Source organism: Neomonachus schauinslandi, chromosome 3, assembly GCF_002201575.2.
Source record: "Neomonachus schauinslandi chromosome 3, ASM220157v2, whole genome shotgun sequence".
Lineage (NCBI taxonomy): Eukaryota > Metazoa > Chordata > Mammalia > Carnivora > Phocidae > Neomonachus > Neomonachus schauinslandi.
The window spans coordinates 90,628,072-90,654,226 of record NC_058405.1 but is presented as its reverse complement, the minus strand read 5'-3'; the positions used below and the strand labels follow the sequence as shown (position 1 = coordinate 90,654,226).

The window sequence follows — 26,155 nt, the reverse complement described above, 5'->3', positions numbered from 1 at the left end:
TTATTTTCTATTAATGGATCAATGTCACCCTGACACTGAAATTGAAACAAAACTCCTTAACCAGTCAAAATATTCCATCCTAAGTGACACCAGTAATGAGAGAAAAATTGGGGGTAGGGTACGGTGAAGCGGTTGCTCTGGTAGAAGTCAAGAAAAAACTAGGCTTTCCAAAGCAAAACACAGATACATTGGAATAAGTGTAAAGGCTGAGAGTCCAAAGCAATGTACTCCTAACATTCAAACCCACACCACCCATTTCAGGGACCAGACTAGAAATTTTAGCACTTGCTTACAAACTGTCCTGTCATACAAGCTCTAATTAGTTCAAACATGTTTGTCTTTTCTTCACAACTAGAATGGACTCTCCTTCAGGATAGGGATGGGAACTATATAACACTATGTCACGCAGGAGCGTTATATCACTGTGTAAATCCTGTTCCTGCCCTCACTATGGAAACTAGGTACATTCTGGCCTCCATTCATCCATAGTTCATTCCCTGAGTCCAGCACTGAGCTGGCCAGATGCTGAGTGTGTAAAATTCTTAACTTCTAAAGCTTCTATTTCATTCTTTCCTACTTAGAATGTCACATCCTAAGTAACAGGGGAGCCAAAAGGACACATCAGCAAAGAGAGGTAAAATGAAGGGGGTGAAGGAGCCTGACATCCTGTGTCTCCCCCATTCCCGTTCCATGGCAGGTATCGATCTTTTCTGCCCATCTTTCCACCTAAGCCCAGATGTAGCCTCAAAATCCTTCTCAAAGCTGCTCCAGGCAGCCACTACCAACTAATCAAAGTTGGCACTGAATTATGAAAATCTTATTTGTCATCTCAGGCCCAGATGGGAGTAAAACTCACTTTCATATCCAGAGATTACTAAAGATCTGGAAAAATGCCTTAGAGTCAATTTCTTATGATGTTTCCATCACCTTCCCTCTTAAAAGCACCAAAGATCTCCAGTGGCTTACAAAGCGCATAAATAATATCACTACACAGGTTGCCGGGGCATGCCCTGACCAACTTATCACTTTATTGTGTCACAACTACACCCTCTGACGTGAGCATGCCTGCAAGTTTGCAAGTTAGGAACAAGGTATACCTCTCGCCTGGTTGATCCTAAAATTCCTGCCAGGGGCAAGAATTTCATCCATTGTTGGTAAAGCAGTCACCATTTTCAATGTCCGCTGTGGAAGAGTCTGCAGTTGCTCTCTGTCTGTGGTAATGTCTACTCACTGGGGCCACATGACCCACAACTACAACAAGCTACCCACAAGCTGGCCCAAACAACTAAGTGTGAGAATGCTAAAAAGATTACTATTTTTTGGTAACTGCACTTGAATTCAGAATTCCCTCAGGCAGCTGTGCCTTTCCCTCTACTTACACTTCTGTCTCACTAGCTGTCTCGTTCTCTGCTCAGCAATGTCTATACAGGGGCTCCTAAGAAGGTTACCACCTCAAGAGATCAGTAACCTGGCTTCAGGGCAGTCTAGCACCAACAAAGACTTCCTGAGGAATGGCTTTTGCCTTTAGCTCTGAACACAGCAATACGAAATGCCTCGCTGGGACCAACGAATTTGCACAAACCTAGAAGCGTGAGTTTTATACACGCAAAGACACTGAATATATAACTAATGATTACTCTCCGAAGCCACCAACTTTTTTTTTCACTTTTTAATTTTAAATCTCTGGATCTCAAATTTAAATTTTGACAAATAACCAATACAATTTTCCCCTGGTTTTTCTGAATTCAAAATTTATATTCAACTCTGCAATCCAACTGGCATTTATTTTACTGTAAGATCTAGATTAACTATTCCTTCCTAGAATATCTTATAAATTTAGGGGCGCCTGAGTGGCTCAGTTGGTTGGGCGTCGGACTCTTGATTTCGGCTCAGGTCATGATCTCAGGGTCGTGAGCTCAAGCCCCATGTCGGGCTCCATGCTGGGTGTGGAGCGTGCTTAAGATTCTCTCTCTCTCTCTCCCTCCCAACCCCCTGGCTCGCACTCTCTCTCTCTCTCATTCAAAATACAGATAGATAATTTTAAAAAATTCAAATAATTCGTAAATACTAGTATGCTCACAATCAACAAGCTCCACCCATACACTCAGAGCTTTTGACTTTTTAGTCCACTGCTCTTAAATATGAGCAGATAACCAAGCATTCAAAGATGCATAAGTTTTTAAAGTGAAAGGGACCAAGATGAACAAACACATACTCCAAAATCACAACACAGAGGAAAGAAGAGGCAATGATAAGTTTTTAAAATATATCATTAATACTTCCAAAGAGATAAAGAAAATACTGCAATTATAAAAGCTAACAGGGGGGTGGGAGGATGGGTTAGCCTGGTGATGGGTATTAAAGAGGGCACGTTCTGCATGGAGCACTGGGTGTTATGCACAAACAATGAATCATGGAACACTACATCTAAAACTAATGATGTAATGTATGTGATTAACATAACAATAAAAAATTTAAAAAATAAATAAATAAAAGCTGACAGGGAAGGAGCCCTTCAAAATGACAGAATAAGGACCTCTGAAAATCTGCTCCTCCAAAGCAGCCAAGAAAACACTGGCAAAATCTATCAAAATCAAGTTTTTCAGGCTCTGGAAATTAAACAAAGGCTGGCAACAATCCAAGGAGCATTCTTCAAGAAAAACGGCTACTCTTGGTAAGGATAACAAGCTTTTCACTGTTTTGCTGTGTCTTATTTCCATCTCCAACTCACTAGCTAAAAATCAACAGCCTCACAATCATGATAGTTTGAAAACCAGCAGCCTTGAAACCACTGGGAGGAACTGACCAAGTTTGGAGCACCACAAAAATCCCCATTCTAAGAGAACTGTAATTATTTCGCCTGTCTGGCATATCCCAGAATCCCCATTCACAGGGTTTATTTTACCTGATTCATAGCACACTTAGTGGGAGAGGCTCTTTTCCCTGAAGCCATGATCAAAAAGAATCACCAACAACTGTTTAACATGGCAGCCGCCCAAGGTGATAAAACTGGAGCAAAAACACTGACCAAAAAACTTACAAAGAAAAATGAAGAAGGATATATTCACAGGGAACGTTGAAAAAATCGGACATATTCCTGGGAATCTGGAAGGCTACGCATATGTGCAAGTCTGTAAGAAAGTGTGAGGAAAGACCTAAGAAGACACTAAGGTCTCATGTCTGACTGACTTTGAGGCTCTGCACAAGCAGACAATAAAGGGGAAGGCAGAGATGTATAAACTGCCTGCCAGAACACCGAAAACATTCCTCAACATACACAGGGACAGCCCTTCAGCAAGGGCTATGAGATTTACTGGTTGAAGGCATTCAAGGAAATCTCTGTCTGATCATTAGCCCAACACTAAGCTAACCAAGCAGAGACTGCAGGAGCCATACACATCAAAAAAAAATACAGACTTTATGGAATTAGTTCTGGAAAATCACTTAAGGAACAACAAATCTGGAGAAAGAGCAAATGTGATTTGCAAAGCTGTCACAAGAGATTACTGTAAATGACCAGTTTTAGCTAGTCAAGTATAAAAAAATTATACACGTAAAGAAACAAGAAAACATGGCCCATACAGGGGAAAAAAAAATTAGTCACAGAAACTATCCTTAAAGGAAACCCAGACAATGAACTTACTAGATGAATACTTGAATTCAACTATTAGAAATATGTTGAAAGAACTAAAGGAAATTACTTCTAAAGAACTAAAGGAAAGTATAAGAACAATGTGTCATCAAATAGAGACTATCAATGAAGAAACTGAAAACATAAGAATCATAGAGAAATTCTAGAAATGAAAAGTACAAAAACTGAAATAAGAAATTCACTAGATGGGGACGTCTTGCTGGCTCGGTCAGTAGAGAATGCAACTCCTGATTTCTAGGTTGTGGGTTCAAGCCCCATGTTGGTATAGAGATTACCTAAAAAAATAAAACCTTTTAAAAAAATTCATAAGAGGGTTCAACAACAAATTTTTGCTAGGGGAAGAAAAAAACTGCAAATTTGAAGATGAATCAATTGACAATACCCTGTCTGAGAAACAAAACAAGAACAAAGCCTAAGAGTTCATGTTCTTATAATACCAATGTACCAACATACATATAACGGGAATACCAAAAGAAGAGGAGAAAAAAACCCGACAGAATATATGGAGAAATAATGGCCAAAAACTTCATACATTTTATATAAAATTTTAATCTACATGTTCAAGAAGCTCAACAAACTTCAAATAGGAAAAACTTAGAGATCTGAACCTAGACGTAAGAGAAACAAGCTGTTGGAAGAAAAGACAAAGAAAATCTTGAATGCAACAACAAACAAGTCAGGAAACAACAAATATTGGTGAGAATGCCGAGAAAGAGGAACCCTCTTACACTCGGTGGTAATGCAAGCTGGTACAGCCACTGTGGAAAACAGTATGGAGGTTCCTCAAGAAGTTAAAAATAGAGCTACCCTACGACCCAGCAATTGTACTACTAGATATTTACCCCAAAGATACAAATGTAGTGATCCAAAGGGGCACCTGCACCCCAATGTTTATAGAAGCAATGTCCACAATAACCAAACTATGGAAAGAGCCAAGATGTCTATTGACAGATGAATGGATAAAGAAGATGTGGTGTGTATATGTATATGTGTGTGTGTGTGTGTGTGTGTGCATGGAATATTACTCAGCCATCAGAAAGGATGAAATCTTACCATTTACATCAACGTGGATGGAACTGGAAGGTATTATGCTGAGCAAGATAAGTCAGTCAGAGAAAAACAATTATCATATGGTTTCAGTCATATGAGGAATATAAAAAACAGCACAGAGGATCATAGAGGAAGGGAGAGAAAATGGAATGGGAAGAAATCAGAGAGGAAGACAAACCATGAGAGACTCTTAACTATGGGAAAGAAACTGAGAGTTGCTGGAGGGGAGGGAGGTTGGGGGTGGGGAATGGGATAACTGGGTGATGGGCATTCAGGAGGGCACGTAATGTGATGAGCACTGGGTATTACATGCAACTGATGAATTACTAAACACTACATCTGAAACTAATGATTCACTACATGTTGGCTAATTGAATTTAAATTTAAAAAAAAGAAAGCAACAACAGAGAAGTCACTTATTGTGTACAAAAAAATCCTCAATAAGATAAATAATTTCTCATTAAAAAAAAGTGGAGAACAGGTGGCAGTGGGAGGACATATTCAGTCCTGAAATTTAAAATCTCAACCAAGTATACTTCAATAATTTGAAAATAAGCAAGCAAATACATACATACATAAAATAAAACATAAAAAGCTCAACCAAGAATTCTACATGCAACAAAATTATCCTTCAAAAATGAAACAGAGACTCTTCTCTGGACCAAAGATATTTCAGTCTTTACATGAAGTCATACTACCAATATAATGAATTGCAGACTCTGAGTGGGGGGAAAATGAAGGAGAATTTAAGACATTCCTAGATAAACAAAAAAATTAGACAAGTCCTTCAGTTGGAAATGAAAGAAGACCATACATTAGCCCCAATCCACATGACAGTATAAAAAACACCAGTAAAAGTAACTACAAAGGTAAACATAAAACCTACATAAATATAACAGATAGTATAAATGTATTTTTTGTTGCTTTTAACTTTTTTCTTGTCCTACATGACTTAAAAGGAAACTACATAAAGCAAGAAGTATAAAACTGTGTGTATTGGTGGGCTGTAACATACAAAGATGTATAGATAAACACAGCAGAAGAAACAAGGGGAGAAAACAGAACTGTATAAGAGTAAAGTTTTTAATACTGAAATTAATTAAGGGTAATAATTCTAACTAGGCTTTTATAAGTTAAGATGTCAACTGAAATCCCCAGAGCAGACACTAAGAAAATAAAACAATACAAAAACACAAAATAACAACTGCTGGCACTGCTGGTAGAAATGCAAAATGGTGCAACAGCTATGGAAAACAGTATGGTGGTTCCTCAAAATATTAAACATAGCAGTGTATGATCCAGCAAATCCACTTCTGAAATCTAACCAAAAGAACTGAATGCAGGGACTGTAAGAAAGACCTGTATATCCATTTTCACAGCAGCGTTATTCACAACAGCCAAAAAGTGGAAGCAAGTGTCTATCACCAGAGGAATGGAGCAACAAAATGTGATATATACACACAGTGGAATTTTATTCAGCAATACAAAGGAATGACTCATGGTATAATGTGGCTGAACTTTGAAGATATTGTGGTAAGTGAAAGAAGGCAGTCAAGAAAAAGTTACATTTTGTGTGATTTGCATGAAATGTCCCAAAACAGGCAAATCCATAGACATAAAAAGTAGACTAGTGGTTGCCAGGAACTAGGTAGAAGTAAGGAATAGAGAGTGACTGCTGATGGATACAGGGATTCTTTTCGAATGTTCTAAAACTTGATAGCAGTGATAGCTACAAAACTTTCTGAATATACTAGAAACAACTGAATTGTTCAATTTAAAGGGGATATAGTAAATTATAAAAATATGAAAATTATGGTGTAGGAATATTTCAAGAAGGCTCTTATTCAAAAAACAGAAACAGAATGCTATAAAAAGGGACCATACAATTGGAACAGAAAGGAAAAATTTTTAAATCAAATACCCAATATCCAAGTGGTCATAGTATAACTATAGTATTTATAAATATGTTTTATATTTATATGCTTACATTTATAAATACAATAGTTATATTCCTAAAGTACCTTGCTCAGAAAGACATAAGGTTCCAGATAGAAAAGCCCTCCAACGGGCGCCTGGGTGGCTCAGTTGGTTAAGCGACTGCCTTCAGCTCAGGTCATGATCCTGGAGTCCTGGGATCGAGTCCCACATCAGGCTCCCTGCTCAGCGGGGGGGGGTCTGCTTCCCCCTCTGCCCTCTTCCCTCTCGTGCTCTCTGTCTCTCATTCTCTCTCTCAAATAAATAAATAAAATCTTTAAAAAAAAAAAAAAAAAAGAAAAGCCCTCCAAGTGCACCACACAAAAAATGAAAATGGTCTCGTACAAGACCCATCAACCATAATGTTTCAGACAAAATCAAAGTTACCTACATAGGATGAAGAATCAGAATCGCTTTAGAATTCTCAGTAGAAACACTGAAAGCTGGAATGACTCAATGGGACACTGGCTTTAACATTCAGATTGAGGGGAGCCTGGGTGGCTCAGTCAGTTAAGCGTCTGATTTCGGCTCAGGTTATGATCGCCGGGTCCTGGGAGTGAGCCCCGTGTTAGGCTCCCCCAACTGTCTGCTTTTCCCTCTGCCCCTCCCCCTGCTCACTCTCTCTCTCAAATAAATGAGATCTTAAAAAAAAATAATAATAATAATTTTAGCCACCAGACAGACAAGACTCAAATAACAACCAAATGCATGGCCCCAAAGCGAAATTCTGGCTCCTCCAAAGTAAAGCAGATGAAAGGGCAAATCTCTTCCCACCTGTGAAATGGAAAAAGGAGCTGCGCCACAAAGCATATTATTGATCTTAATGTTTATGTCACTTAGCTGATATTATTGAGGCATTTTTTTCATCACATATTTCCTAGAGATATAATTAATCTTCTCAAACACAGCACTCACTCAATGGACACTCTTAAGAGGGCAGCATTTTTATTTCAGGATGAAATGCAAGTTTCAGAAAGCACCATGCATGAGGTGCCTGGGTGGCTCAGTGGTTAAGTGTCTGCCTTTGGCTCAGGTCATGATCCCAGGGTCCTGGGATCGAGCCCCACATCGGGCTCCCTGCTCAGTGGGGAGCCTGCTTCTCCCTCTCCCACTCCCCCTGCTTGTGTTCCCTCTCTCGCTGTGTCTCTCTCTGTCAAATAAATAAATAATAAAATCTTTAAAAAAAAAGAAAGAAAGAAAGAAAGCACCATGCATATCCCACGCTCCTTTATCAGTCCTGTGGCATCTTGCTAGGCTGAAAATCCATCATGCTCACATAACAGCAAAATAGATATATATAAATGACTAACAGAAGTCTAGAACGTTCAAGTATTCCCGTCAGCCACTTGGAGCCACAAATAGCAGACAATGGATTTTCCAAACAACGGCAGGATTCTTCCAAAGTTTTGTTCCATTTGCACGTGTTCCTGGCAAAATCAAAATAAAGGTGGCAGCCAGAGGCGCTGACCCTCACAGTGCTAGGTAAGTGTCTTGTAATAAATACAGAGAAACACGAAATTTTGGCCTCTTTCACCAGAGTAATGCCCTTTTACTTTTTTTAAAAGATTTTATTTATTTATTTGACAGAGAGAGAGATAGCAAGAGCAGGAACACAAGCAGGGGGAGTGGGAGAGGGAGAAGCAGGCTTCCTGCTGAGCAGGGAGCCCAACGCGGGGCTCCATCCCAGGACCCTGGGATCATGACCTGAGCCGAAGGCAGACGCTTAACGACTGAGCCACCCAGGCGCCCCCAGAGTAATGCCTTTGAAGCACCAACAGCTTCCTTTTCCAGGCACCGTGTCCACCAGAGTTTTACAGCGACAGCCGGGAAGCATCTGGGCCCATTTCCCTAGGACTACCCTCTGCATGTGGTCTACAAATTTTAGGAAGGATTTTAGGTCACATGAGAGATCAGAAACCTCATTCCCATTCACAGAAGACCAAACTTTTCTGCAGCTTCTTTTCATTAAAAAAAAAAGGGGGGGAGGGGTGATGGTACAAAATCCCATCACTGGGAGGCTGAATGAGAAGGTTCTAGCCCCAGCTCTGGTTGGCATTACCTGCCGCCTGGAGCCTTACCTAAATTGCCTTCTGTGTTGGGGTCCCCAAGTCCACACCCGGGTTTAATGACTGGCTGGGAAGACTCAGGGCTCGGCGCACATTCACACTCACAGCTATCACTATCATAACTTAGGACACTTCAAGAAACCAGCAAAGGGAGAAAGTACATGGGGTGAGGTCTGCAGGAAAGCAGGCACAAGCTTCCTAGAGCCCCTTCCAGTGGAGTGGAATCACAGAAGACTCACTCTGCGAGTCTTAACATCCCCAGCGACAAGCTGTGACAATCACAACACGTGTACCGTGCTGTCTCCCAGGGCTCTGCCCGGCTGGTCAGACAGACACTCGCTGGGGTAGCATTTCCCAGCATGCCAGACTCCCAGAAAGAAAGCAGGTGTTCAGTGTAACACACACTGCCAGGGCACAGTGAGCCACTCTTGCCCACTCTTTGGGAATGGAGAGCCCCCAGATCAAAGCTTCCAGCCGCCAGTTCAGGGCCAGCACTGCAAGCCAGCCTCCCCAAGGACAGCAGTCTGCTCTGAGCACTCGTCTCTCCAGATCTCAGTGTCACCACGTCACCTCCCAGGTGTACAGGCTTGCTACAGCAGGCTTCAACAGGACAAGTGAGATGGTCTGCTCACAGCCTAGGGCTACTGCAAGCTACAGAGCCTGGTGAGGCCACCCCTGGAGCGGGAAAAGGCTTCACTGCTCACAGTCTGTCTTCCCAACGATGATGCTGACATCATGAGGAAACAGCCCTCTCCCTCCAGCCCTGCTCTCCCTGCTCCCCTGGGCCCTCCAGTTTTCCCTAGGACACCGTGTAGGGTTTTTGTCTTTAAGTTCATCTTTCTCCTAAGTATTCTCCCATATACTCAAAAACAAGAAAGCTGAGGTTCATAAAACACAGGAACAAGGTAAGTCTATTCTCACAGATTACGTGTTATAAAAAACATGGAAACAGTTTTATCCCCATCTAATAATCTTGCACACAGCTCAGGAGCCATCGTGAGAGCAACCCTGGGGTCAGATAGGACTCTCAACAACATAGAGTATAGCCTGACTTGCCTGTTCACAGAACCCTTACTTTAGGGTAAGGGGCCTGCTTCCATCATAGCAAATTAAGGGACATCAAGACAGAGGACTCCAGTATATTTCAAAATCCCAACCCATATCTGGACTCCCAATATTCTGTAAACTCTTATGAAATGGGGCAGAGAAAATTAAAAGGGGAGCCAGGAGAACAGGGCTTCCCTCTGAGCTCTGACTCATGCTGTGTGCCCTCCCAAGTCACTTCATGTCTCTGGGCCTCTGCTGTCTCCAAGGACACGGTGACAAGCTCAGACAAGCTGCTCCAGAAGCCCAGGCCACGTGTAGCTTCCCAGGACTTCAACATTACTCTCTCCCTTAAAGGAGTGGGGCAGAGCACAAAAGGTTTAAGATTCTTCCACTATAGTTAAAATTATAGATATCCAGTCGTTCATTATTTTCTTTAAAATGTTGACTACAACAGAGACATCCGTGGACTCACGTGGTTTTGGATCTGATGAGGCGTGGATGCCCTTGCATTGGCCTCTACATATTGAGACTGCCAGAACACTACCATTTCAAAGATGCTTTCCAGAATTATTATTCTTTATTTCTATCCAGACTCATTCTGGAAAGGCTTCATTAATGCAAACAAATATATTCTAAGCACCTACTACACTAGGTAGTTGGTGCAAACAAGATACAGAACTACATGAGCCAAAAGAATGCTGAATTTTTCAATACCAGTCAATTTTAAACATGCTTCTAAAATCAATACGTGGCACAAGATGTGGCCAGATGTCTGGGCGAAAGTCCTCCTTTTGAGGACGTTGAAGGGAGGGGCCCCGACACACGATCTGGACAAGACCTCCGACTACAATCACCACCATAAATTAAGTAGTACAAACCAGGAGGTTAACTGAAAAAAGAAGGTGGGAAGAGCAGAAGGAAGGAAGACAGTCTGAACTCACCGGGACTGCGGCAATCCTTTTTTACTGAGGTCTGCCCTCACACGTTCTCCCACGTGTCTGTAAATCTCCACTAAGCTGTTTATTGCTGCGTCTCGAACCTAGATGTAAAAGAAGAGATCTTACAGCTGCTCTGTGTTAGTCCACGGCGCTTCCTGCTGGGACACAACAGGCTGTATGCCTGCCCGAGTTTATCACCAATCTACCAACGCAACTGTGATACAACCCCTTATAGACAGACGTTTGACTAGATAGACAAAGCCATGTTGCTGGTACAATTCCAAAGAGGAAATTCGGGTCCCCTCCCTGCAGACGTGTTAAAGTCCACATCCCTTAGTGCTTTCAATTCTTTCAGAGGATGTCAGGAATCCAGAATTTTCGGACCATCTTCCCAAAACAGAAAACACTACAAATAATTATACTAAAAACAAAACTTCATGTAAAAAGCATTCTAGATTGAACTCAATAAAATACTCAGTGAGCAACAAAAATGGGTAGTAAAAGCCATAATACATAGAGCCCTGTATTCAAGAAGCTAAGAGTCCTAAGAGGGTATTGGGGGCGTGAGGGTGGGGGGCAGTAGTCCATAAATTCTACATTTAATACAGAGCAGGATGTAGTAAATATCATTCAGAAATACAAAGAGCTCACACAGTTTAGAGAAGGGAGCAAGCACACTAGACAATACCAAGGAACATTTTCTGGAAGAGGAAGGAACCACTTAGAATGTGCTTAGGGGACAGCATTTTACCAGGTAAAGATGGAACAAGACAGGTTCCAAACAAGGTACAGCCTGTGTGCAAAGGCATGAAAGCAGAGATGCACGGCCTGTGCTTCAAGAAGAGCAAGTAAGTAGTTGGAAAAACACAAATATGAACTAAGATAAGAAAGCAGCAATAAGTAAGGCTTAAGAAACAGAACAGATTTAAAACAAACAAAATCAGGGAAATTTGAATATGGATCGTACATCAAACATTACCATCGCTGGCAATGTTAAATTTCTTAGATGTGAAAATAACATGTAGTTATATAAGAAAATATCCTTGTTATTGAGAGATCTACACTGAAGTATCTCAGCAAAAACATCATGTCAGAGCAAAAATATCATGGTTCAGAAAGAGTGTATTTCTGTGTGTGGGTATGTGTATACATACAGGGAGAGATCAAACAAATGTGACAAAAATGTTAACTGGTAAATGTTAACTGGTAAATACAGATATTAACACTAGTCCTAAGATTTTTCTATAGATTTAAAATTTTGTAAGTAAAAACATGGGGGTGAAAAACTTTCTGTATACCCTGGAACCAAGGCCAGCCTGTGAGGGTTGGGGAGGAACAGAAATGGGTACTGACTTCAGGAGGCAAAGACAGGGGAGCAACATGATTTTGTATTCGGTCTCAAGCAATGACATCAAAGTAACAGAGAAAGAGAGCACGTACTGAATGGAGCACTGGGTGTTATATGCAAACAATGAATCATGGAACACTACATCAAAAACTAATGATGTAACGTATGGTGATTAACATAATAAAAAAAATAACAGAACAAAAGACAGAGGAAGGAAGTAGGGATACAATTTACAATTCTCAATACTACAGGCTACTCTTGATTTACGAGTGTTATAGGTTATAGGACAGGTAACTTCACTGATCATTTTTCCCCTTATGGTGGAAAAGGGCAAACTTTATGTTATAGACTGAATGTCTGCATTCCCCCCACCCAATATGTTGAAGTCCTAACCCCCAGCATGACTGTATTTAGAGACAGGACCTCTAAGTAGATAATTGAGGTTAACCAAAGTCATAAGAATAGGGCCCTGACACAACAGGATTGGTGTCTTTTTAAGAAAAGACACCCACAAGCTGCCGCCATTCTCCACACAGGCAGAGAGAGGTCATGTGAGCACACAGCGAGGGAGCAGTGTGCAAACCAGGAAGAGACCCCCTTCCAGAACCAGACGATGCTGGCACCCTGATCCCAAACTACCAGGCTTCAGAACTGCGAGAAATGTATTTCTATTCAAGCTACCCGTCTATAGTATTTTGTTATGGTGGCCCAAGCTGACTAATACAGATTATCAATTTATTTGGGAAAAGAAAGACCTTCTGAATTTAGGCATCATTTTTATTTATTTATTTATTTTTAAGATTTTATTTATTTATCTGAGACAGAGAGAATGAGAGAGACAGAGAGCACATGAGAGGGGGGAGGGTCAGAGGGAGAAGCAGGCTCCTCGCCGAGCAGGGAGCCCGATGCGGGACTCGATCCCGGGACTCCAGGATCATGACCTGAGCCGAAGGCAGTCGCTTAACCGACTGAGCCACCCAGGCGCCCTAGGCATCATTTTTAAATGGAAACACGCACATACTACACAAGCTGTTAATGCCACTGTGTCCTGAAGATGACTCGGCTCACTTTCTAATGATGACATTTGCTCAGAGCCCATCACCTTAATGAGCAAGCAACATCCCGCCCTACTTAAAAAGGCTGGACGATTAGGAGTTTAAGAGATTTAGTGGAAAAATGACCAGCCTAAGAATCAAAGTAGACCTGAGTACCTCCCTTGGCCATTTAGGAACTGTGTAACACTGGATCAAATATATAAACTATTTTAGTCTCAATTTTCTCCTGTGAGCTGAGGACTGCTTTGAGGGCTAGAAAAAATAACAAATTCATTCCACAAGTATCTGAGCATCTAGTAGATGCCAAACTAAAGTGCCTCCACGGCCCAGGCAGGGACCTTGATACCTGGGTGGAGCCAGGTGGGTGTACAGTGACAAATGGCTCTGGCAGGGGACCCTGCTGTCAGAGAGAAGAGGGAAAATGGAGGGTCGGGCAAACAGGCCACCGTCACCCACCCTTGGAGGAAGGTAGGCACGGCTCTGCCACATCTAATCTTTCAAGAGAAATCGGGAATACAAATCTTCCAAATGTAAGAACATCAAAACTCTTAAATGTAAAACTAAAACGTTATGCAGACACACAATGCACATTAGGATGCAATTACATTTCAGGCCAGCAGTTGGGAACCTGTACGTTGTGTGTATAAAACACTCAACATGAGGCTAGTGGAAGTAGAATATCTACATCTTCTAAACCAATCTCCTTAGCCTTTAAAATCACCATTCCTCAGGCTTATAAAGCTATAGGGTCAGACAGCATTTGAGGGTCTAAAGCACCCTCGATTCAGGAAATACAGCAGAGCACATTTTCTTTGGTCCTACAAAGTGCTATACTCCAACTGAGAAGGGAAGTTCTGTACAAGCAACTCACTCAGGATGAAGGCGCAACAACGTAGCGTTCACTTCTAACACAGCCACTCTGGCCCCACACTGCTCCTGCCCACCCTCAGGCTCGCCATTAAAAAGGAACGCCAATATTTCAGGCCACTGGGACTACAAAAGAGCCCCAATACTTAAAGCGCTACCTGGCAGGCCTGAGTTGAAGGCTCTACAGAACCTGAGGTCTTCAGATCTATGACCTTCCTCCCAGGACCGCTGTTTACTGGGATACAGAGGAGCCGAGCCACCTGCTGGGGCACACAGCAGGAAAGACTAATGAGAAGATTAAAGTAAAGGCAAGAGCACAGGCACATGCAGCATATACACGTCCCCTGAGAGGAGGAATGATTCAGTGCATCAACAGCAGAGAAGTGAATGATAAACTTCCCTGGCGGGAGGGTTCTGGGAGATGTGGACTGTGCGTGTCTGTGCGTGCGTGTACATGTGTGCAGATAAGGCAGATGTGAATCATGGATGACTGCCTGAGTGCGCAGTCTGGAGTATCCCGGCTCTGTCTGCGACAGACTGCCCAAAGCTGCCCACGGAGCACCGACCTCACTGTGCCCCAGTGCTCGGTGTCACATCACCCGAGTGGCCAGTGACAGCGCCTGAGTTAGGAACGAGGACCTTCAGCTAGCCAGGCTGGCTTTCCTGCTCGACTTAAGGATACCACGTGATAGTAGCAATCACCACAACATGTGACCTCGATAAAGGATTTCTTTTTCCCCCACAAAAACAAAAATGGGAACAAGACCAAAAAGGGAGAAAACGCAAAATAACCCATTCGGTAACTTAGAATTTAAAAAAAGTTTCTCTTTAAATTAATGCTGAAACATAAAGCATGCTTCAGTAAATTAAAACATCTCAAAATTCCACTTCCAGTGTCTTGTACTTTCAGTGAAGGCTGAGTAAAGGAGTGGGTGGCAGGAGGAAAGCAGGTGCAATCAAAAGACCCGGAGAAGCCACGAGCAGTGCACAGAGGAGGGGCTGGGGACGGGAAAAGCAGCAGCAGGGACAAGAAAGGGCAAAGCCAAGAAGAAGGAAGGACAAGAGCCGCAGGGACCTGGGAGCCAGGGAAGGTGGAAGGCGAGCTGGCACAACCTCTCTGGGGACACGTTAGCAATCATCAATGTTTAAAATGAGATGCCTGCGTACCACGTGTATTTCTTTGGTAAGTTACTGTTCTGATTTTCGGCCCCTTTATCTAATGAGGTGTTTTTCTTATGAGTTCATAAGAGCTAATTATCAGGGGGGCGCCTGGGTGGCTCAGTCGTTAAGCATCTGCCTTCGGCTCAGGTCATGATCCCAGGGTCCTAGGATCGAGCCCCGCATTGGGCTCCCTGCTCAGCGGGAAGCCTGCTTCTCCCTCTCCCACTCCCCCTGCTTTTGTTTCCTCTCTAGCTGTGTCTCTGTCAAATAAATAAAATCTTTAAAAAAAAAAAAAAGAGCTAATTATCATAATAAAAATGACTCTCGGTGATAAATGGAACTGAACCCTTGGGAGAACTGGCACTTCTGAAGCCCAGGCTTGGAAAGTTCTGTGACCTGCCTGGTGACTGCCCACGGATTACTGGCTCTTCTCCTACCCCTACACTAAGGAAGTGGTGCTTTGGTGTTTGGTCTCTGAATTTACCTAAGATCTACATAAAATACCATCCACACTTCGTTAGGGTTTGAGGAATTTCATACACCAGCATGCTACATACACCAGTGTGGCCACCACCCAAACAAAATACAGGAAGTTTCCATCCCCTCAGAGCAGGTCCCTCAGGCCCTTTCCAATCAATCTCCTTACCCCAAGAGGCAATGCCTGACTGACTTCAATCAGCACTGATCACTTTTCCCCAAGCCCACCCCTTTTTGGCTGGAGAGTGGGTGACCAGAGGGACAGTATCTTGGAGGCTGGTCTGCGTGACATCACTTTACAGGCTAGCGAGACCTCAGCCATACAGAGAACAGGGCAGCGTGACCACCACATTCACCAATGATATCTTATAAAAATGCTAGAGGGCATTAATGCTAATTATCTGGAACAATAATCAGAACATTATAAACATGAATAAAGTCCCACCCACCTATCAGGTACACACAGAACACCAGAATGCATCTTAATGGTCTATAACCAATATTCTTCTTTCTCACGAAAATACACTCACCTGGCTGTTTGGATCTCCAAGTAAATTACATATATGTGGCACAATCTTGCTTAGTGTTAAAGTATGTGCTCCAGAGCTGAAAACAAAAGGAGTGTTTTACTGTTGGTGAGAACAAAGAAAAGAAACAGCCCTCCCTCCCTCTCCATCCCTAGGGCCTTATCGCCCCCTCACACCTCGACTCCCCTTCCTTCCCATCTTCCCCATCTTCTGCCCACCTGGTTCCAAAATAAGCATGCCACAAAGGCCCCATCCCTCTGCACAGAGTTCGAAACCTTCCATGCTGCTCACTGACGTGCCTCCTCCCCGGCCCTCGGGGCTCTCTCCGTTCTGGCTCCCAACCTGCAATGCCAAGCCAAGGCCCCAGCCTTTCCCACAGTCTTGCCTGCCTCACATACGGATGCCCCTGCATTATTATCATTCTGTCACAAAGCAGTTCCTATTTTGCCCAACTCAGTGTTCTCAACTAAACCGCCATTCCCTTGAGGGTCCTCCTCGCTTAATTCTCCACCTGTGCACAGCTGGTGCTCAGTTAACGATTGCTCAGTGGGAAGACCCTGACACAGTGGCCACAGAGGGTTCCAGCTAAACCCTGCCCTGCTGGACAGCACGGAAGTCACTGATCACTTTTCGCTGTCATAAACACTAGCACAAATAGCCCTTGTGAATACAACTCTCTCTGCTAATCTGATGACTTCCTTAGGATACATTCTTAGAAGTGAAACCACTGTGATCAAAAACTAGAAACATTTTTAAGAAGATGCAAACTTGGGCAAATTTAATGGTACTGAAAAGGCTAACATATTGAGCCGAAAATTTTACAAGGTGACATAAACCTTATTATCCCAATTTTGTTTTTGAAAATAATATAACTTTACAGGTTGGACTAAAAATGCACTACAAGTTAACCATGATTGTGTGAAGGTGGTAGAAATATACCAAATCATTATTTTCTTCCTGGTGTAAATTTTCTGATATATACAGTATCACTTTTATAATCAGAGAAGGTGACTTGTAATTTTTCTATTTTAAAAACGCCTCTCCTACAAATAAGCACGTGAAGAAATATTCAACATCAACAGTCATTAGGAAAATACAAATTAAGACCACAAAGAGATACCACTACGCACCCATCGAAATGGCTAAAATAAAAAACAGAACACTCAGTGTGCTAACAAGAATATGCAAAAACGGAATCATACCTCGCTGGTGGGAATGTAAAACAGTACAGACAACTCTGGAAAATGGCTTGGCAGTTGCTTTAAGCTTAAACCTACCAGATGACCGAGCAGTGGCACTCCTGGGCACCAACCCAAGAGAAATGCAAGCTTACGCTGCTGCAGGAACAGGTACATACGCGTTCACAGCAGCTTTACTTGTAACAGCCAGAAACCAGAAACTATTGAAACATCCTGTAACAGGTGAATGGTGACACAAACAGATCCATCTGTACCATGGAATTCTACTCGGCAAGAAGAAGAAATGAAGCATTGTTCAGGCAACCCCACATATGCAACCTCAAAGGAATGATGCTGAGGGAAAGAAGTCAATCTCAAAGGGTCACACTGTTTGATTCCATTTATATAAAGTTCTTGAAATAAAATCATAGAGATGGTGAGCAATCAGTGGTTGTGGGGGGCCAGGAGGGGGGGTAGCATGAGGGAACCTGGCCGCGCTGCCCAGGTCTGTACCTCGCCGGTGGTGGGGGTTCCCTGGAGCTACACGCATGACAGAACGGGGCAGAACTGCACACCCAATGCGTGTGTGTCACCACAGGAACACGAATAAGCCCTGTGCATTGCATCAGTATTGCTCTCCTGCCACTTGCACTATAGACATGCAAGATGTAAAGAGTGAAGGACCATCTAGCACAGCACTTCCCAGGACATTTCTCTGCAGCTTCCAGAAATCCATAGCCACTTCGAAACACAAAATCACAAATAAAAATGCTCGGCCAAGGAAACCCTCGGGCCCTGCCCAGACTTACGCATTGAGTGTGGCAACAAGGCAGAGGCACGTGCCTTCCCGAGTCCGGAAATTCTTGTGCTTGAAGCCTCCCAGCATTCGGTCCCACACATACTGTAGGTGACAAGAGGACAGGTGAGAAGAGGAGGAGCCTTTCATTTAATACAGAAGAGGGACCTCTCAACAGGTGCCAAGTCAGCCCCAGTCACAACCAGTCCATTTCGCCCTCTCAAGGGCGTACTGAAAAATGGCAACTTGTATTTCTGTATCAAGTTAGAGTTTTTCCAAACACATTCCTTTACAGAATTGCATTTCATTATGCCAACAGCTCTGAAAGAAAGGTGTACCCGTCCCCATTTCATAGGTGAGGAAAGTAAGGCCAAGAGAGGCTTGGGTGACTTGCCAGAGGGCACATACCCCTACTGCTCCTCTGGTCTGGAAGAGCTGTCCCCACCTTATCCACAAGTCACACATCTGCTCCTCTTTTAAGACATTCTGGGTTTTACCTTCCCTGAATGGCTTCTTCTGATCCCTCCACCACCCCACCCCCATACGTTACACGGGTGGAGCCTGGGAGGCAGGGCTGTGTCCCTATGTCCATCTGTCCCAGCAGACCCAACTCACTAGCAGACAGGAATGAGGGCTCCAGCCAGGCCTCCTGACTCCCCAGACACCACAACCACCTCTTTTCATAGAAACTGAGACAATTACACAAACGAGCTCAACAGTCTAATGGATTCAACCAAGCACACAATACCCATGTTAAGCCCACTATTTTAGTCAAAGTATATCCTTTGCTATTTCTTTTTAAAACATCCTATATGGCGGGGGGGGGAGAGAGGTGAGCAGGGACGAATTAAATATTATGAAAATTTTCATGTGAAACACATCAGCTTAAAAGAAATTAAATGTTGGGACACTTGGGTGGCTCAGTCGGTTAAAGCATCCTACTCTTGATTTTGACTCAGGTGAGATCGAGCCCCTAGATGGGCTCAGCGCTGGGCGTGGAGCCTGCTTAAGATTCTCTCTCCTTGTCCCTCTCCCCCTCCCACTCGCGCACTCTCTCCCTAAAATAAAAATATATATAAATAAATAAATAAATAAGTAAATAAAATATAAAAGAAATTCAATCTCCCCCCCTCAGAGAGAGAGCATGCACGTGCTGGGAGAGGGAGAGAGAAAATCTCAAGCAGACTCCCCACTGAATGCAGAGCCCAATGCGAGCCAGAAGCACATGCCAGAGGGCCGTGGAACACCTCCCTGCCCTACCTGGGGATTAGCAGCTTGATCCATGATCTTCAGCAGCAGAGTCTGGTCTTGCTCTCGCACAGAGTCTTTAGCGTCTCCCAGTCTGTCTATTAAACTTGGCAGCACTGAAAATCAAAATGCAAACTGATCAAACAAAAGCCTGTTTTGGGGGTCTGCAGTCACCAACTGGGTATTTCAATTACTGGAAAGACAAAATGCTGGCCTAAATGATGTACACCACTCTAGAACCACCAATCCTCACAGTTCTACTCTCCTCACTAAAATTTATAGGAGCTTACTCTAAGAATGTGCAAAATCCTTTGCATGGACACACTACTTTTCTTCCATAACCGACCTTCCTCTAGCTAGCTCCCAGCACGCTTTTAAGCTGGTGAAATATTAAAATGGATGTCGGTGGAAGACCCTGGCAGGAAGGAGTCAACACAAAAGGAAGTTTAGGTAAGAGAGGGCTCCAGCACATTCGCTAGGGGTAGAAGGAGAAGGCACTTATGACTCAATCTCTCATCTACACTGCGTGTAATTTTACAGAGTATACATGCATGTGTATTAGATAGAGTCCAGCTCCCCACCCCAGGTGTGGGCTATCAGCTAGTGCTCCAACGGCATTTACCTACCAGAAGTCAGTTTACTTAGCTTCTTCCAAGAGTCTATAAACCTTTCGATCACAAGAAATATCCCTGAACTCCGCTAACTATGAGAAAAATGGAATGCTATTAAAAGACCAACTTTCTAAAAGTAAGGGAGGTTTTTATTTACAGATGGATAGTTAATGCCAGAATGGGAAAAGAGTTCTTAACCTTATCTGAAAGAGCACACTGACCAGGAAGTTAACAGAAAATAACAAATACACACGTAGCAACCCAAACTGAGAAGCTCTGTAAGGAAACCGTTGTGCAAACGGGGCTGCTTGGCGTTTATATTGTCATTATGAAATCCCAGAGGTCAGGAATTTAGAAATGGCTAAATCATCTCTAAAACGATGAAAGCGCTTATTTTTTATTTCATTTTGCTGACATCGTTTACCCTCCAAAATAAAGAGTGATCATTTAAGGTACACTTGTAACAACATTTATGACCAAAGTAAAAACAGTTAACACCTAGGTTACTGATCTTGAAAAAAACACAGCTGCACTAGATTTGCAGGCCTTCTAAAAATGGGAAAACAAGGCCTCTCAACACCCGCAAATATGATTTTGTCGGCACTAAAATATGATAGCTGATCTGTATAAGAATCTGTGTAAGATACGGTGACTTACATAACATAATAAAATTTTTAAAAAAAGAACCTGTGTAAGAATAAAAGAATTAGCAGTAATACTGTGTATCAGGACACGAACGCGGGAAGAAACCAGCACAAAGGTATGGGAAAAACAAAAACGTGAACATGCCAGCAGGTGTGGTGAGGCGGGTGGATCTGGGGTGACCCCGGGAGGGTAGGAGGAGCAGTGGTGCAGCCCCAGCAGGGAGACTGAAGGAGGACTTGAAGGCTGGCTGGGAGAGTGGGAAAACTAAAGCAGAAGGGCGGGTGCGGTGGGGGGTGAGGGAGGCCGCTGGCCCGGAGGGTTGGGTCGGGCTAAGCGGAGGATCTGGGAAGAGACTGAGCGAAGGCTGGGGGCTGAACGATGGAGAATGTGGGGGCCCGCTCCACACCTACCCACAGCTCACCTGTGCCAATCTGCGCCTTGAACCGATCCTGCAGCCGGGTGACCAGCGCGGACAGGATGTCCATGCCGAGAAGAACCACCTGCAAGGGGAAACACCGGGAACCCATTAGCCGCCGGCCTCGGGGCCCACGCTCTGGCCCGCCAGCTCCCAGGACGCCCCCCCATTCCTGGCTCAGACGCAGTCCGACAGCCCGGAGAGCGCATGCCGACTGGCAGAATAAACTGGTTGTCAAGAGGGCTGCTCTGGTACACAAAGAGCTGTTCACAGCTTAAATGGAAAACGGAAGGTGACATGAAAAGAAATAAAAAAAAACAGCCAGAGCGGGGCCACATCCAGGGCACCAGTGGACCAACGTGGAAGCCCGAGCCGCGGCCCTGCCCTCTGCCGGCCCCGCCCCGGCGAGTAGCGCGTATGCAAATTACTCGCAGCTGGTGCGTGGCCTTCTGGGTAAAACCAAGCAGCCTGTTCGCGACCTTCAGAAGCCTCAGAAAACAAGAAGTTCCCGATTTGCTTCGGCAGCTGTGCTCACCATAGGTATACTAGCTACCAGGCGGTTAGGCCGGGAGTTGAAAATTAGTCACCCCAACCTTACCCAGTATTGGTGCTTCCTGCTTGTAGCGCATGCACAGTTACCACCAACCATCCTTTTCTTGGGGTTGCGCTACTGTCCAATGAACGCTTAGTGAGGGCAGTACTGCTAACGCCTGAACAACACGCCCGCATCAACTAGAGCTTTGCTTTACCTTGGTGCAATTTTTGGAAAAAGGAAAAATCTCTTTTCCACGACTTAGAAGTTTAATAGCAGTTTAATCGCGCTGACGAAACGAACTGCAATACTACGTTGTGTCACCAGAGAGTGCTCGATGTCTACGCTAGCTCTAAACTCAGGGTCAATACGCGGTGTTTTTTCACGTCTTTCAGAGCTTCCAACTGTAGTACTTTAAATTCAATGATCCTAATCCTGTTTGGTCTCTCCAACTGCTCAGTAGGTTAACCTACTTAATACACTATACTCTACAAAATATATGTACGACAGCAAGCTTATTATAAAACCCGCTTTTGTGCTTCGGTACGTCATTAGCAAAAGCATTGAGACATGTTTAAAAAAGCATTAAACCCCCTTAAAAATGACAGTCCTCCCTACAAACCTTTCTCAGTAGGAAGCAGTTTTGCTTTGTGGAACTTTACTAAAACATGGTTCAAAACTAAGTGGAGTAGCCCAGTATCTTACAGAATAAATTAATGAACAAGACTAAGGCAACCCTAACCTAATCACCCTAACATCAAGCGATGTCATTATGATTGCCTTCATCTATCTGCCACTGCGTTTTGCAGCTTGTAAATGCAAAGACTGCAGGCTTTTCTATTCAGCTTGGAATCCACTGCTTCAAAACTGCCCAATCAGGATATAAACTGTCCTTGCAAGGTACTGGCACCTTGAAGATATCAAAGGAAATAATTCTAAAAATTTTTTATAAAGAGAACATTGGTTGGTAAACAGTTTTTTTAAAAATATGTAATGGTATAAAACATTTAAAAATAGTGGCTTTATTTATCAGCTAAAGAGGATTTAGGTATCACACTCTGATTTCCTCCAGAAGAGTACAGTATGGAAGTAAAGGGGAATAATTTTACCTTGGAGAAACCTGACAAACATCACCTCAGCCAGACAACCAGGGTGAATATCAACAGTCACAATTCATGTTGACAGCATATATGCTTGCTGTGATGTGATTAAAATGACACTTTACATCTGTGATGTCCTCCTCAAAACCCATAAGCCCAATTTAATCATGAGTAAAAACATCAACTTCCCATAGACGGACATCCTACAAAGTCCCTGACCAGTACCGTCAAGGTCATCTAAAACACAGAAGTCCAAGAAACTGTCATAACCCAGAGGTGCGCAGAGACACATAATGACTAAATGTAACGTGGTATCCTGGATGGGATCCTGGAACAGATAAAAGCCGGTAGGAAAAAAGTGAGGAAATCTGAATAAACTATGTCAAGACTTGAGCTAATAATGATGCATCAATATTGGTTTATTAATTGTAACAACATACTAATGTTAGATGTTAATAAAGAGACTGGGTGTGGTATACATGGAGACTCTCTATACCACCCTCATAATTTTTCTGTAAATCCAAAACTGTCCTAAACATTAAAGCTTGTATTTTAAAAAGAGCAGCCCATCAGTTAATTGGAACTGGCTTTTCCCTGATGAAATCCTAAGCATGAGTATGGTTGCATCACAGGTTGGAGGTGGAAATGTTATTCATTACAGAAATACTAAGAATCCTGCCTTCAAGTTCTCACCACATCCCTTCATAACTCATTCAAGACTAAGGTTTTTTTTTGTTTGTTTGTTTTAAAGATTTTATTTATTTGAGGGAGAGAGAATGAGAGAGAGCGAGCACATGAGAGGGGGGAGGGTCAGAGGGAGAAGCGGGCTTCCTGCTTGATGCGGGACCCGATCTAGGGACTCCAGGATCATGACCTGAGCCGAAGGCAGTCGCTTAACCAACTGAGCCACCCAGGCGCCCAAGACTAAGGTTTAAGAGGACAATGACACCTTCACTTTGAACGAATTCAAAATTCTGTCTGATATAGCAGCCCTTGTTGGTGAAGCTACCTGTAGAATTTGAGGGAACATCGACTTTCATCTTTTCCAGGATGGAAGTTTACTTGGTAGTTTTGACCAGTTCAGGCCTAGCTCAATCCTAAAGAGTAAATTTCAAAATGTTGTGCCCTGACAGACTGGGGAGTCCAGAGACTCCCCAAAAAGCCTAAGTTGGCAGATGCAGCAAAGGCCCAGTGAAATAGGACAGGAGAGGACAGAACACAGTCCCAGGCATCTTCTCAGCAGAATAAACAACTACTTTGCACGGAAGCAGAGGGGTTCATTTATAGTTGTCTAGTTCACCCTGAGTCACAGCCCCAGTGGGCCAGGAAGGCAATCATCACCCACAAATGTTTATCTTCACAGCTCAGGCCCTGCTCCTATGTTTCCATTTCCCTACTGAAGAAGGGGATACATGAATAAAGTCATTGCCCAGAAGACCACAATTACTGGCTATGAAGCTTCTATGTGCCTCAATTTCCTCCCTATAAAATGGGGATGACAGCAACAGCTGTCTCACAGGTCGCTGTATGTGAAGTGTGTGATATAGTGCTTGGTGCCCATGGTGAGGGCTACTGCCAGCTCACTGTCACTGCCATGGACAATACGTACCAATCGGTGCTGTCAGAGGCCTAGGATTCCTGACAAGGGACTGCGCTGGCAGAGAAGGCTTCCCAGAAAGAGTCACACTACATGAGGCTAAGTTTGGGGAAAAAAGCCTTGCACCAAAGGAAGAGATGGCCTCTAAGCATAGGGAAGTGTGCATGCAAAGATGTGAGACAGCTACCACGATGGGGAGAGCTGGAGCGGAGGGCAGGGCTGGGAAGTCGCAGGGGAGGTAGCTCCCGAAGGGCCACAGACATGTCTGCAGGACAATGGGGCAGCCACTGAATTCATTTGAAACGGATGAGTTCTCAAGGTCCAACACAATTCCTTTATCCTGCAACTTTAAAAACATGCTTTCAAAAGGAATTAGTAATTGCTAAGTAACTCAAACTAACCCTCGTGCTGAAAACAACTAAAAAATGCTAAATTATAAAAGAACTGCTTGGAAATATCAGAGAAAAAGGAAAGCAAAGTTACCACGTCATAAAACATAAGTAAACTAAAATCCAGAGGGATAAGCATGCAACAAATGGTCCACTTTTGCCCTCGGACCATTTAAACACTGAGAAGGGACAACCAAGACACTGAGAATTGCTTTCAATGACCACATGGGTCTAGGAGAACAGAGGTTGGATTCCAGAGCCCTCAAAGATTGGTTAGCCTGGAGAGCCCCCTACAATTCACGTTAGAAATCCAAATGGCTATACCTTAGAAGAGTAAATTGAAAGTAAAATAGTCTTCAGATGGACCACAGACCAACTTCCAAGAATCTGGGTAGCCCAAAAAAATATCAATCCCTGACATCAGATGGAAATGATATTAGCTTAGGTGGTGCCCAAAGCCCTTGACAGATGAAAACCTACATCACTTCCAGATGGAGAGAATATCATCCTTCTAGTCCTCAATTTACTTCTATGAACACTTTTCAAATATAATGTCCAAAACACAACCAAAGACAGCCAGGCACACCCAACAACTATAAATGAAAACTAGGAGAAACACAGACACACATGAACTAAGTATATGAAAATACTTAGAAACAGATATTAAAATAATAATTCTGGGGTGCCTGGCTGGTTCAGTCAGTAAAGCATGTCTCTTGATTTCAGGGTCATGAGGTTCAAGCCCCACTTTGGACACAGAGCTTACTTAATAATAATAATAATTCTTTGTGTAAGAAGATAAAATACATGATTAAAATTTGGGGGAGAGAAATTACAACTTTTAAAAAGTGACATCAATTTTTAAAAGCACCAAATAATTACCAAAATTCAGTACCCCATGGATGGGCTTGGTCTGCAGGAAAAAAACAGAATGAAACACAAAGAGGCAAAAAGATGAAAAATTCAAAAAAGTAGGTAAGAGATAAAGGATAGGCAGAAAAGAACTAACAAGTTTTTTTTTTTGTTTTTTTTTTTTAAAGATTTTATTTATTTATTTGAGAGAGAGGATGAGAGGAGAGAGAGAGCACATGAGAGGGGGGAGGGTCAGAGGGAGAAGCAGACTCCCTGCTGAGCAGGGAGCCTGATGCGGGACTCGATCCTGGGACTCCAGGATCATGACCTGAGCCGAAGGCAGTCGCTTAACCAACTGAGCCACCCAGGCGCCCCAAGAACTAACAAGTTTAAATGGAGTTCAAAAAGGAGAGTCAGCAACATCAGGTAAAAAGCAATAGCTGAAACCCATTTGGATCACTATTATAACAAAAAAATAAGGAAGGAAGGAGGGAGGGAGGGAATAACAAGTGTTGGGGAGGACATGGGGAAATTAGAACTCCTGGTATACCACTGGTGGGAATATAAAATGGTAGTCACTGTGGAAAATGATATGGTGGGTCCTCAAAGAATGAAACACAAAATTACCAT

At 43.2% G+C, this 26,155-nt stretch overlaps 1 protein-coding gene and 1 non-coding gene across 2 annotated transcripts in view; one reads left to right on the top strand and one right to left on the bottom strand.

The window, feature by feature from the left end:
• Positions 1-26,155, bottom strand: part of CLASP1 (cytoplasmic linker associated protein 1) — a 262,736-nt gene that overhangs the window by 151,317 nt on the left and 85,264 nt on the right. The window contains exons 3-7 of the mRNA XM_044913587.1: positions 21,062-21,140; positions 19,397-19,500; positions 18,150-18,241; positions 16,166-16,241; positions 10,731-10,828 (exon numbers count right to left, since the gene is read on the bottom strand). Coding sequence (XP_044769522.1) covers positions 10,731-10,828; positions 16,166-16,241; positions 18,150-18,241; positions 19,397-19,500; positions 21,062-21,140 — 449 coding nt within the window. The remainder of the gene's footprint in view (positions 1-10,730; positions 10,829-16,165; positions 16,242-18,149; positions 18,242-19,396; positions 19,501-21,061; positions 21,141-26,155) is intronic.
• Positions 21,700-21,825, top strand: LOC123324502. The gene has a single exon (XR_006539865.1). It is a non-coding gene; the product is annotated as a U4atac minor spliceosomal RNA (small nuclear RNA).